The 12,500-nt window shown below is 39.1% G+C and overlaps 1 protein-coding gene across 1 annotated transcript in view; it reads left to right on the plus strand.

Moving 5' to 3' along the window:
• Window positions 1-12,500, plus strand: part of capn7 (calpain 7) — a 37,600-nt gene that overhangs the window by 24,404 nt on the left and 696 nt on the right. The window contains exon 20 of the mRNA XM_062062587.1: window positions 4,270-4,359. Within this exon, the coding sequence (XP_061918571.1) occupies window positions 4,270-4,359 (90 nt within the window). The remainder of the gene's footprint in view (window positions 1-4,269; window positions 4,360-12,500) is intronic.

Below are 12,500 nucleotides of genomic sequence, written 5' to 3' on the forward strand. Positions count from 1 at the left end.
AGCAGGATGTCTCTGTACATTGTTGCATTCATTTTTATCAATGTCTAGTCAGGGAGGTGACCAAGAACCCGTCGGTCACTCTGTCAGAGCTACATAATTTCTCTGTGGAGAGAGGAAAACCTTCCAGAAGGACAACCAACTCTGCAGCAATCCAACAATCAGGCCTGTAAGTTAGAGTGGCCAGACGGAAGACATTTCTTAGTAAAAAGTTTGCCAAAATGCACCTGAAAGACTATCAGACTATGAGAACAAATTATTCTCTGGTCTGATGAGACAACGATTGAACTCTTTGGTGTGAATGCCAGGCGTCATTTTTGGGGGAAACCAGGCACCACTCATCAGCTGGCCTATACCATCCCTACAGTGATGCATGATGGTGGCAGCATCATGCTGTGGGGATGGTTTTTAGCAGCAGGAACTGGGAGACTAGTCAAGATAAAGGGAAATATGAATGCAACAAAATACAGAGACATCCTGAATGAAAACCAATGCTTCTTATCCAACCTGATGGAGCTTGCAAATAGGAATGGGCAAAACTGTCCAAAGATAGGTGTGCCAAGCTTGTGGCATCGTATTCAAAAAGACTTGAGACTGTGATTGCTGCCAAAGGTGCATCAACAAAGTATTGAGCAAAGACTGTGAATACTTATCTGCATGTGATTTTTTTGCTTTTTATGTTTAATTAATTTGTAAATAAAAAAAATTCACATTGTCATTTTGGGGTGTGTGTAGAATTTTTTGAACAAAAAGGAATGTCTTTCATTTTGGAATAAGGCTTTAAGAACATGTTGAAGAAGTTTCCAGATGCACTGAAGTGATGCTCCCGTTGTAAAAGTGCAATTTCAATGTTGTGCATTTATAAGAATAAAGGTAAGTAGAAAAATGGTTTATTTCAACTATTTTCCCTAAAAGTTGAATTGAGGCTAGAAATGCTCTATTCAATCTATCGAGTAGATTACTTTTTTTAATGATGAATGGCTGCAGCCCTGCTTTCAGCACTTGACCTGAATATCTCTAATCTACCACAGCACTTATAGCATAACTAGGAATACCCTCTTTTTAAACACCATTACTCGCTGCTATCCTGCTTTATTGACCTGCCTTCCCTCTTCTGTAACTTGAGACTGGAAGACACCAATCAAAACAGATAAAAAAGGATTTCAAAATCCTCTTCAGTCTGTTGGAAGAAGTAAATGCTTATATAAATGATAAATGGGTTATACTTGTATAGCGCTTTTCTACCTTCAAGGTACTCAAACGCTTTGACAGTATTTCCACATTCACCCATTCACACACACATTCACACACTGATGGCGGGAGCTGCCATGCAAGGCGCTAACCAGCAGCCATCAGGAGCAGGGGTGAAGTGTCTTGCCCAAGGACACAACGGACGTGACTAGGATGGTAGAAGGTGGGGATTGAACCCCAGTAACTCCGATTGCTGGCCCGGCCACTCTACCAACTTCGCCACGCCCCCCCATATTAATATTACTGCATTACAAAATGCAGGTGATACGTTCACGGTAGTGCTGGCTCTGGGAATTTTGCATTATCTACCTACCCTGTCACATTCATAAAACTACTGTACTGTAGTTTTTTGTATTTCTAATATATTGTTTTTCAAACAATATTCCTCCCCTAAAGTCAGTTTTTATTTAAAGGCATTCAAGTGGTGCTGTTTAAAGAGGGCCAAGCACGCATTTAATTGATTTGAAAGACGAATATTCTGAGTTGCCAGCATGGTCATGGAACGAAATGTGCTCATAGGTGAGCATTGTATTTATGGTGAGTGCTATTGACACTGTCCAACAATAGCAACATGATATCTAAACTAGTTCCTTATTTTCTTGTATTACCGTATTTTTCGGACTATAAGCCGCACCGGAGTATATGTCGCACCGGCCGAAAATGCATAATAAAGAAGGAAAAAAACATATAAGTCGCATTTTTGGGGGAAATTTATTTGATAAAATCCAACACCAAGAATAGACATTTGAAAGGCAATTCAAAATAAATAAAGAATAGTGAACAACAGGCTGAATAAGTGTACGTTATATGAGGCATAAATATCCAACTGAGAACGTGCCTGGTATGTTAACGTAACATATTATGGTAAGAGTCATTCAAATAACTATAACATATAGAACATGCTATACGTTTACCAAACAATCTGTCACTCCTAATCGCTAAATCCCATGAAATATTATACATCTAGTCTCTTACGTAAATGAGCTAAATAATAATATTTGATATTTTACGGTAATGTGTTAATAATTTTACACATAAGTCGCTCCTGAGTATAAGTCGCACCCCTGGCCAAACTATGAAAAAAAACTGCGACTTATAGTCAGAAAAATATGGTACTTACAATTGTTTGATCAAAACAAAGTCAATAGTACACAATACCTAAGCAAAAGTAAAAACTATTATCTACTATCCTTTTAAATCCTTAGCTTTTTGCCCTCAAAGTCCTCCTTAGTCCAGGGAATTATTCCCTGAATTTGTAAACAATAACAAAAGCAACAAAAAAATATTTTTAGTAATAAAAAAATATTGATGTCTCTAGTATCAATCAGATACTGCTCCTACCCTTGATATCGATACCACAACTATATGGATCCGCCCTCCCTTTACGTGTTTTCCTGGCCGCTACACATTAACATAAATTATTATATTTTCCTCTTTCTGGCTCTTATTAATCTACTTGTTCATTTCCTGTTAATAACTGCTTACTTTCTGCCGTAACACACTTCCATCTACACTTCTTAAACTGTATGAAACTCTGATTATTTCTCTGTCGTTTCACGCTAAGCAATTATCATATATGCCTACTTGTCTGCTCCTGCTTGTCCTTACTCGGTGCATAACATGCTAAGCCTTGTCCTGCAGTCCTCCAACACTTAAAATGTTTGTTTTTTTTCCGCATTGAAGGTTATGATTATTAACGTAGGGGAGCGGCCCCCACACTGTATGGACATTTTGTACATGGTCAGCTGCTAGCCGTCTCTGTTGGGGGACCAGAAATTATTAAAGCATCAGCCTTAGGGCTTTTGTGTACGGCATTAAACAGCGCTGGCCGATCACATACTTCTTCACGTAAAATGACCAATACTGATCATTGGCCGATCGATTGGCGCATCCATATATGAGACTAGAGATGTCTGATAATTGCTTTTTTGCCGATATCCAATATTCCGATATTGTCCAACTCTTAATTACCGATTCCGATATCAACCGATACCGATATATACAGTCGTGGAATTAACACATTATTATACCTAATTTTGTTGTGATGCCCCACTGGATGCATTAAACAATGTAACAAGGTTTTCCAAAATAAGAGAACAACTTCAACTCAAGTTATGGAAAAAAATGCCAACATGGCACAGCCATATTTATTATTGAAGTCACAAAGTGTATTATTTTTTTTAACATGCCTCATGGGGTTGAGGTGTGGGGGAGTTGGGGGTATATTGTAGCGTCCCGGAAGAGTTAGTGCTGCAAGGGGTTCTGGGTATTTGTTCTGTTGTGTTTATGTTGTGTTATGGTGTGGATGTTCTCCCGAAATGTGTTTGTCATTCTTGTTTGGTGTGGGTTCACAGTGTGGCGCAGATTTGTAACCGTGTTAAAGTTGTTTATACGTCACCCTCAGTGTGACCTGTATGGCTGTTGAACAAGTATGCCTTGCATTCACTTGTGTGTGTGAAAAGCCGTAGATATTATGTGATTGGACCGCCACGCAAAGGCAGTGCCTTTAAGGCACGCCCCCAATATTGTCGTCTGGTTGGAAACCGGGAGAATGGTTGCCCCGGGAGATTTTCGGGAGGGGCACTGAAATTCGGGAGTCTCCCGGGAAAATCGTGAGGGTTGGCAAGTATGACTGGGAGATGCAACTGCTCTGTACTTCTCCCAACATCTGTGTACCACTCCGTACAGCGGCGTTTTAAAAAGTCATAAATTTTACTTTTTGAAACCGATACCGATAATTTCCGATATTACATTTTAATGCATTTATCGGCCGATAATTTCGGCAGTCTGATATTATCGGACATTTCTATATGAGACCCCTGGTTCCTGGAACCTACAAAGGTCTACTGTACCTCCAAGGCATGAGATAATGTCTGAATCAGTATTTCCACAAATGGATCCACAATATTTCGATCTGTCAGTAGTTTGAATGTAAAGGTTTCTCCTTCCTGGTCATTTTTTTTCATAAACTGTGATGCAGAGAAAGTGCTGACACAAGTTGTCTCCTTGATTCTCATGCAGACAATACAGTGTGGGCTTTGAGGTGGTGACCGTGTCGTCGGCAGCAGACGCCAACACAACATCAAACAAGAGGAACAGTGGAGACTACAGGTACTCTCGCTTGCTCCGGGACTGATCTACTAAAGGTTTGCTTGTATTCAAACAAGGGATGTCAAAGTTAACGGGTTAATTATAAGTTCCTTTAACGCACGCGTGTCCTTTTTGACCCTCGGTCGTTCATTAGCAGGGGAAACTTGGCTGCGTTCACTAATAACTGATGAGCCACAAGCAGGAAAATAGCAAGCAGAAATGGACAAAGAAAAGGGTACATTCTGGCAAGTCGTACTCCCGACCAGAAATTTTTATTTTTTTTGCCGTGCCTCGACATCAGTGCAGCAAATGTCTCCTGCGCACTGGTAGGTGGTGCTTCACTTCCTTGTTTAGATTACTGTTCAGGTACATTAATAACATAAAATGTAGATCGTAAAATGACTGCTTTCGATGTCATAAAAGCTCAACGGTTCTCACACTTCTCCTTTTAAAGTAAATCTTTACAGCAAATATGGGCATCTAAATCAACAATATGACTTGTCTGAGTGGCTGGACAGGACAAATTTAAATACAAATAATATTTTTGATTGTTTTTAATCGATTAAGAATCGTTACAAATAAGAATTGTGATTCATTTGAAAAAATGTTTTGACACCCCTAAAAAACCCATGTTTGGAGCTGATATTATATTATATTATAATATATATATATATATATATATATATATATATATATATATATATATATATATATATATATATATATATATATATATATATATATATATATATATATATATAAAATATGCAGTAAAAGTCAACACTGTGGTGAAAACCAAATAAATCTTCACATATTGGGAAAACTGGCTGTTAAGCAGTGGTTATTAGGAGTCTCAAAAAATTTTTTTTATTTTTATTAAATTCTGTCCCATCCAGCCACTCTGTTGATGAAGTTGCCCATATCTGCTGTACTGATTTACTTTAGAAAAGACAAAAAAGAAGTATTGGATACTTCTCTTGTTGCCTTATTTCTACTTGACTTTATTAATTGTTTGGGTGGAATTTTATATTTTTTTTTAAACTTTTTTCTTTTTTGTAATATCAAAACAAATATCAGAGCTGTTTATTTTATGGAGGATTGTAGTCAATCATAGAACTGGCACCCGATGTTATTTTAAAAATATTGATTTAGAATTGGGAATTGATTCTAAATTGAATCGTGTGGTGCCCAAAATTTACAGCCTTAGTGGTTACTAATATATACTTCCCTAATATTTTTTATAAACTAAACACTAGTATCATATGTGTATAAATTGTATCTGATGGTGTAGTTCTGTGTAGTTGTAAAAAAAAATACAATAGATGTCAAAATGCCAGGTATCGGTGCAGATAGTCGATCTCTAATCTGACACAGTGAAGTAGTGCCACACGTTCGACACCATGTTTGTTTACAATGAGCTCAGGGGAAGTTCATGACAGCAGAAAAGGAGCGCTTGATTTGCTCACCTCAACCCACCCGCAGTAATTTTGGAGCATTTTTAATAATAAATGTTATCAAGTTTATCTGTATGACATCATAATTCATCAATAATATTAGCCCGATAATTATTTTTAAAATATTTAATGTTCACCCCTACAAATAAGTATACTGTGTACAGTACATTGTACAGCTTCTTCTTTTGTTAAGTACATGTTAGTCCTCTGACTTTATTATTTTATTTAATATATCCGAACATCTTTGCGCGAGTCCGCCGTTTTTAATTTATTTAGAAGCGTTTGTACTCCAAAACATGTCCACCATGAAACCAAATGAAGGAAGATGCCCTGTTGTCGGTTACTTGAACCAGCACAAGTCACTACACAAACCCCTCATCTGAAGTATGAAGTGCCTTACTTTTGACTTTTATGATTTGTGGCAATGTGCCTTCAACTGTGACAAATTCGCTCAGAGTGTGTTTGCACAACATTGAAGAGTCCTGCTTTACAAATCCAGAAACTTTCACAAAGAGATGGATTTTCTGTAAAGCTATTTTTAATGGCGGAATCAGTGCCTACTATTTATGGCAATGCAGGAGACAAGTAGTAACAGTATGTTCGAAATGTGTGAACGATACCTTAGCAATGTTAGCTTGATTTGTTGTGTCGCTAGCTTAGCCTTCTAATGTAAGACAACAGTGTCACTGTCCTCTGGCAAAGTAATGATTTTCCTCAAAACTACTTCTATTTGGATCAGTTAGTATTATAATCCATTGTCACTTTAGCGAAGTAGCTTGTAGCTTTTAGCCTCTATTGTTTACAAGTAGTCGAAGCAGCAGTGCAGTAGAGTTATTAACATGACGTAAAAGCATTTTATTGTCCATATACACATGTATGCATCCGGTATCTAGCATTGGAGATGCAGTTTAACCTTAGTGTTTAGTTACACACCTGGCTGCTCTGCCCGCATAGTCTCCTGTCGTTCTCTAGGACAGTGGTTCTCAAACTTTTTTCACCGAGTACCACCTCAAAAAACACTTGGCTCTCCAAGTACCACCTTAAAACCTCTAAAGGCTTAGTGGCCACATGCGTGTACAGCACCTTTTAGCTGTTATTTCCAAAATTGTGTACACTACTGAATTGGGGTCTTATGGCCGCTTATGTGGACACTTATACTGCCATCTGGTGGTGTCAGAAGAGTATAACATACAATGGAATTTGGAAAAAAAAGTGTAAAAATAAAAATTAGCATGTCACTCCACATGAAGTACACATTTGTGTATTTGTGGACTAAGAACATCATATCAAAAGATGATTCTTAGTTTTTATTCTAATTAGGATCCAATAAGCCCAAAGAGAAATAAAAAAAAAGGATGTAAACAAACAGCTTGGGCCTTAAGAGGTTAATTAACGGCCAAATACAGTAGCGTAGTATGCCTAAGTATTCATTAAAAACAAGGCAGAGGTTTTATTTAACTGTGTATTTTACTGTAGTATTACACACAGTTTGAACAGTAACACTGTGTTTGAAAACAGGAAAATAAAACACTGTACCGTAATTTTCAGACCGTAAGGCGCACCAAATTACTGTGACTGTTTTGTCACTTAAATATTACGCGCCTCCACTTTGACAGCGTTTTCTCCCCGTCGTCATCAAAGTTTTGGGATCGCTTGCTTTACGGATATTTGTTAGTCATTTATCGAACAGGCGTCATCCTGCAGTCCACACGTATCTCTAATTTGTGACTGCCATCTACTGGTCATACTTGTCATTACACCATGTATCAAAACAAGTAAAACACTCTAACATAAAACAGAAGAATTATCTTATCAGACAGAAAATAAGCAAATATCACCCTTGTTTGAGATGTTTAATCTTACTTAGATTTCAGTTTTTGCAGTGTACAAAACATGGCTACCGGGGCGGGGGCAATGAGGCGTGCATCTATGATTCCGAACGCGGCCGCGGCTGCTGCTCACTGCTCTCCTCACCTCCCAGGGGGTGGAACAAGGGGATGGGTCAAATGCAGAGAGTAATTTCACCACACCCAGTGTGTGTGTGACTATCAGTGGTACTTTGACTTTAACTTTAACAGCTTCCCCTCTCAAACGGCTTGTTTTGAAACGAGACAAAAAGTGGCTTTTAATCTATGCAACATTTTGACAAAAGAACCACCATTACATGTTATGTCGTTTTACATGTAAAAAAAAAAAAAAAACATACCGTAATACGACCCAAGTGCACCTATTGAAGCAGAGCACATTTACATCCGCACTCAATAACTTAAAATAGTACGCTGTATAGACACTTAGCACCCTATTTATCTTTGCTAAGTAGCCGAACGGGAGGGACAAACACACAACACTTGACTGTTCAGTACACAGTGTACACCAGGGCTATTCAACTACTAATGAAGAGTGCCGCAGTTTGAAGAGCCCAAGGCATCGAAATTTGGATGTTTCATCAGAAAGTGCCCCCGCAGGTTATACGTTTACCGTATTTTCGGACTATAAGTCGCAGTTTTTTTTCATAGTTTGGCCGGGGGTGCGACTTATACTCAGGAGCGACTTATGTGTGAAATTATTAACACATTACCGTAAAATATCAAATAATATTATTTATCTCATTCACGTAAGAGACTAGAAGTATAAGATTTCATGGGATTTAGCGATTAGGAGTGACAGATTGTTTGGTAAAAGTATAGCATGTTCTATATGTTATAGTTATTTGAATGACTCTTACCATAATATGTTACATTAACATACCAGGCACGTTCTCAGTTGGTTATTTATGCCTCATATAACGTACACTTATTCAGCCTGTTGTTCACTATTCTTTATTTATTTTAAATGCCTTTCAAATGTCTATTCTTGGTGTTGGGTTTTATCAAATACATTTCCCCAAAAAATGCGACCTATACTCCAGTGCGACTTATATATGTTTTTTTCCTTCTTTATTATGCATTTTCGGCCGGTGCAATTTATACTCCGGAGCGACTTATACTCCGAAAAATACGGTACTTTATTGCAAAGTAAACACATTGGTTTTCACACTGCACTGTCAATAAATTCATTATGTTCTGCCCTCGCTGCTCATTTCCAGCGTGTGCAGCTAGACAGAAGAAACAGAAGCTCCAGAGGTTTTGTCGAAGATTGATGTTCCTTCTTTTGAATTATTGTCCTTCCTCAGTTTTATTTCTCTACACGTCTTCCTTCATTTAGGTTTGTAAGACTGAAAATCTTAACATAAACATTACAAAAGTACAACGTTCATTGTGTATTTTACATAAATAAACACATAATAAACTACAGACGTTTACGCATACAAAAAAAAAATAAACATCCACAGCAAACATTGCACACAATGTGTCTCAACACAAAGTAAACCTAAGGTGTAGCGTTATCGCCCTCTACTGGTCATATTTACCACGACATGTATTAAACGAGCTTTTATCGCCAGGGAGTTACTTTGCCAAAAAAATAACACAAAGTCAGCAATTACAATACAAAACAAACCAAATATCTTCATGCACTAAAAAGATCCGACCAATTCACAGGTGTGGATTGCTACCGTTGTTGCTGCTCGTCTTGAACAATGTGTCCGTCGCTTAAAAGGTCCGACAGGAAACAATGACAAGGACTTGCTCATACTTTGTTATCCAGTCGCTGTTAAAAGTCAGATTTTCGCGATTTATTTAGATTTTTTTCAGGGTTGATAGTGCCATTTTTTGGTTGCTTGAGTAGTCTTCTTCAACTCACCCCACTGCTGCTTCATTGTGACACATATGCCTAACTGTGGCCCCCTGCGGGGTGGCGGCAGTACTGCATTCATGAGCAACCCTAGTTTGAATTAACTCTATTTTTTAGTGTGTGAATGTTGTCTATCTGTGTTGGCCTTGTGATGAGGTGGTGACTTGTCCATGGGTGTACCCCGCCTTCCGCCCGAATGCAGCTGAGATAGGCTCCAGCACCCCCTCGCGACCCCAAAAGGGACAAGCGGTAGAAAATGGATGGATGGATAGGTGATGTTCGGCAGGCCAAATAAAAAGCTTTGGCATGCCTGAATAGGCCCTTATGTACACAGTATACTTACTAAAGTGCACTAAAGTATTTAATCTGACACACGTTGCACAACATTCACCTTTTAGTTAAAGCCTGACTTCATAGATGGCCTCCATATCGTCAGACATCTTTGGCGGCGTCCCCATGAGGTGATTAAAGGCATACTGAAAGGAAATGTTTTTATTTAAACGGGGATAGCAGATCCAATCTGTGTCATACTTGATCATTTCGCGATATTGCCATATTTTTGCTGAAAGGATTTAGTAGAGAACAACGACAATAAAGATCGCAACTTTTGGTATCTGATAAAAAAAAGCCTTGCCCCTACCGGAAGTAGCGTAACTTGGTCAGTTGATAGCCTCCTCATATTTTTCTATTGTTTGCAATGCAGCTAGAGCGATTCGGACCGAGAAAGCGACGATTACCACATTAATTTGAGCGAAGATGAAAGATTTGTGGATGAGGGACGTTAGAGTTAAGGACTAGAATGCAGTGCAAGACATATCTTTTTTCGCTCTGACCGTAACTTAGGTACAAGTTGGCTCATTGGATTTCACACTCTCTCCTTTTGTATTTTAAACCACCTCGGATACTATATCCTCTTGAAAATGACAGTCAACAACGCGAAATGGACATTCACAGTGACTTTTATCTCCACGACAATACATCGACGAAACACTTTAGCTACGGAGCTAACGTGATAGCATCGTGCTTAACTGCATATAGAAACTAAATAAATAAATCCCTGACTGGAAGGATAGACAGAAGATCAACAATACTATTAAAGGCCTACTGAAACCCACTACTACCGACCACGCAGTCTGATAGTTTATATATCAATGATAAAATCTTAACATTGCAACACATGCCAATACGGCCGGGTTAACTTATAAAGTGACATTTAAAATTTCCGGGAAATATCCGGCTGAAACGTCGCGGTATGATGACGTATGCGCGTGACGAAGTCAGTTTAACGGAAGTTATGGTACCCCGTAGAATCCTATACAAAAAGCTCTGTTTTCATTTCATAATTCCACAGTATTCTGGACATCTTTTGCAATTTGTTTAATGAACAATGAAGGCTGCAAAGAAGACAGTTGTAGGTGGGATCGGTGTATTAGCAGCGGACTACAGCAACACAACCAGGAGGACTTTGTTGGAGAGCAGACGCGCTAGCCGGCGACCTCACCTTGACTTCCTACATCTCCGGGCCGCCAAACGCATCGGGTGAAGTCCTTCGTCCTTCCGCCGATCGCTGGAACGCAGGTGAGCACGGGTGTTGATGAGCAGATGAGGGCTGGCTGGCGTAGGTGGAGAGCTAATGTTTTTAGCATAGCTCTGTGCGGTCCGGTTGCTAAGTTGCTAAGTTAGCTTCAATGGCGTTGTTAGCACAGCATTGTTAACCTTCGCCAGCCTGGAAAGCATTAACCGTGTATTTACACGTCCACAGTTTAATAGTATTGTTGATTTTCTATCTATCCTTCCAGTCAGGGGTTTATTTTTTTTGTTTCTATATGCAGTTAAAGCACGATGCTATCACGTTAGCTCGTAGCTAAAGCATTTCGCCGATGTATTGTCGTGGAGATAAAAGGCACTGAATGTCCATTTTGCGTTCTCGACTCTCATTTTCAAGAGAATATAGTATCCGAGGTGGTTTAAAATACAAATCCGTGATCCACAATAGAAAAAGGAGAGAGTGTGGAATCCAATGAGTCAGCTTGTACCTAAGTTACGGTCAGAGCGAAAAAAAATATGTATTTCACTGCATTTTAGTCCGTCACTCTAACGTTCCTCGTCCACGAATCTTTCATCCTCGCTCAAATTAATGGGGTAATGGTCCGAATCGCTCTAGCTGCGTTGAAAACAATAGGAAAATATGAGGGAGTGAACAACTGACAACGTCACGCTACTTCCGGTAGGGGCAAGGTTTTTTTTTATCAGAGACCAAAAGTTGCGAACTTTATCGACGTTGTTCTCTACTAAATCCTTTCAGCAAAAATATGGCAATATCGCAAAATTATCAAGTATGACACATAGAATGGATCTGCTATTCCCGTTTAAATAAAAAAAATTCATTTTAGTAGGCCTTTAAACCAGGGACATGTAAATACACGGTTAATGCTTTCCAGCCTGGCGAAGCTTAAAAATGCTGTTGCTAACGACGCCATTGAAGCTAACTTAGTATAACGGGACCTCACAGAGCTATGATAAAAACATTAGCTATCCACCTACACCAGCCAGCCCTCATCTGCTCATCAACACCCGTGCTCACCTGCGTTCCAGCGATCGACGGAAGGACGAAGGACTTCACCACGATCATCCGTGCGGTCGGTGGCTAGCGTCGGCTAGCGCGTCTGCTATCCGAGTCAAAGTCTTCCTGGTTGTGTTGCTGTAGTCCGCCGCTAATACACCGGTCCCACCTACAACTTTCTTCTTTGCAGTCTTAATTGTTCATTAAACAAATTGCAAAAGATTCACCAACACAGATGTCCAGAATACTGTGGAATTATGAGATGAAAACAGAGCTATTTTGTATTGGATTCAATGGGGTACCGATACTTCTGTTTCACTGGTTACGTCACGCGCATACGTCATCATGCAAAGACATTTTCAACCGGAAGTTTAGCGGGAAATTTAAAATTGCACTTTATAAGTTAACCCGGC

This window comes from Entelurus aequoreus, linkage group LG11 (genome assembly GCF_033978785.1).
Source record: "Entelurus aequoreus isolate RoL-2023_Sb linkage group LG11, RoL_Eaeq_v1.1, whole genome shotgun sequence".
In the NCBI taxonomy this organism is placed as follows: Eukaryota; Metazoa; Chordata; class Actinopteri; order Syngnathiformes; family Syngnathidae; genus Entelurus; species Entelurus aequoreus.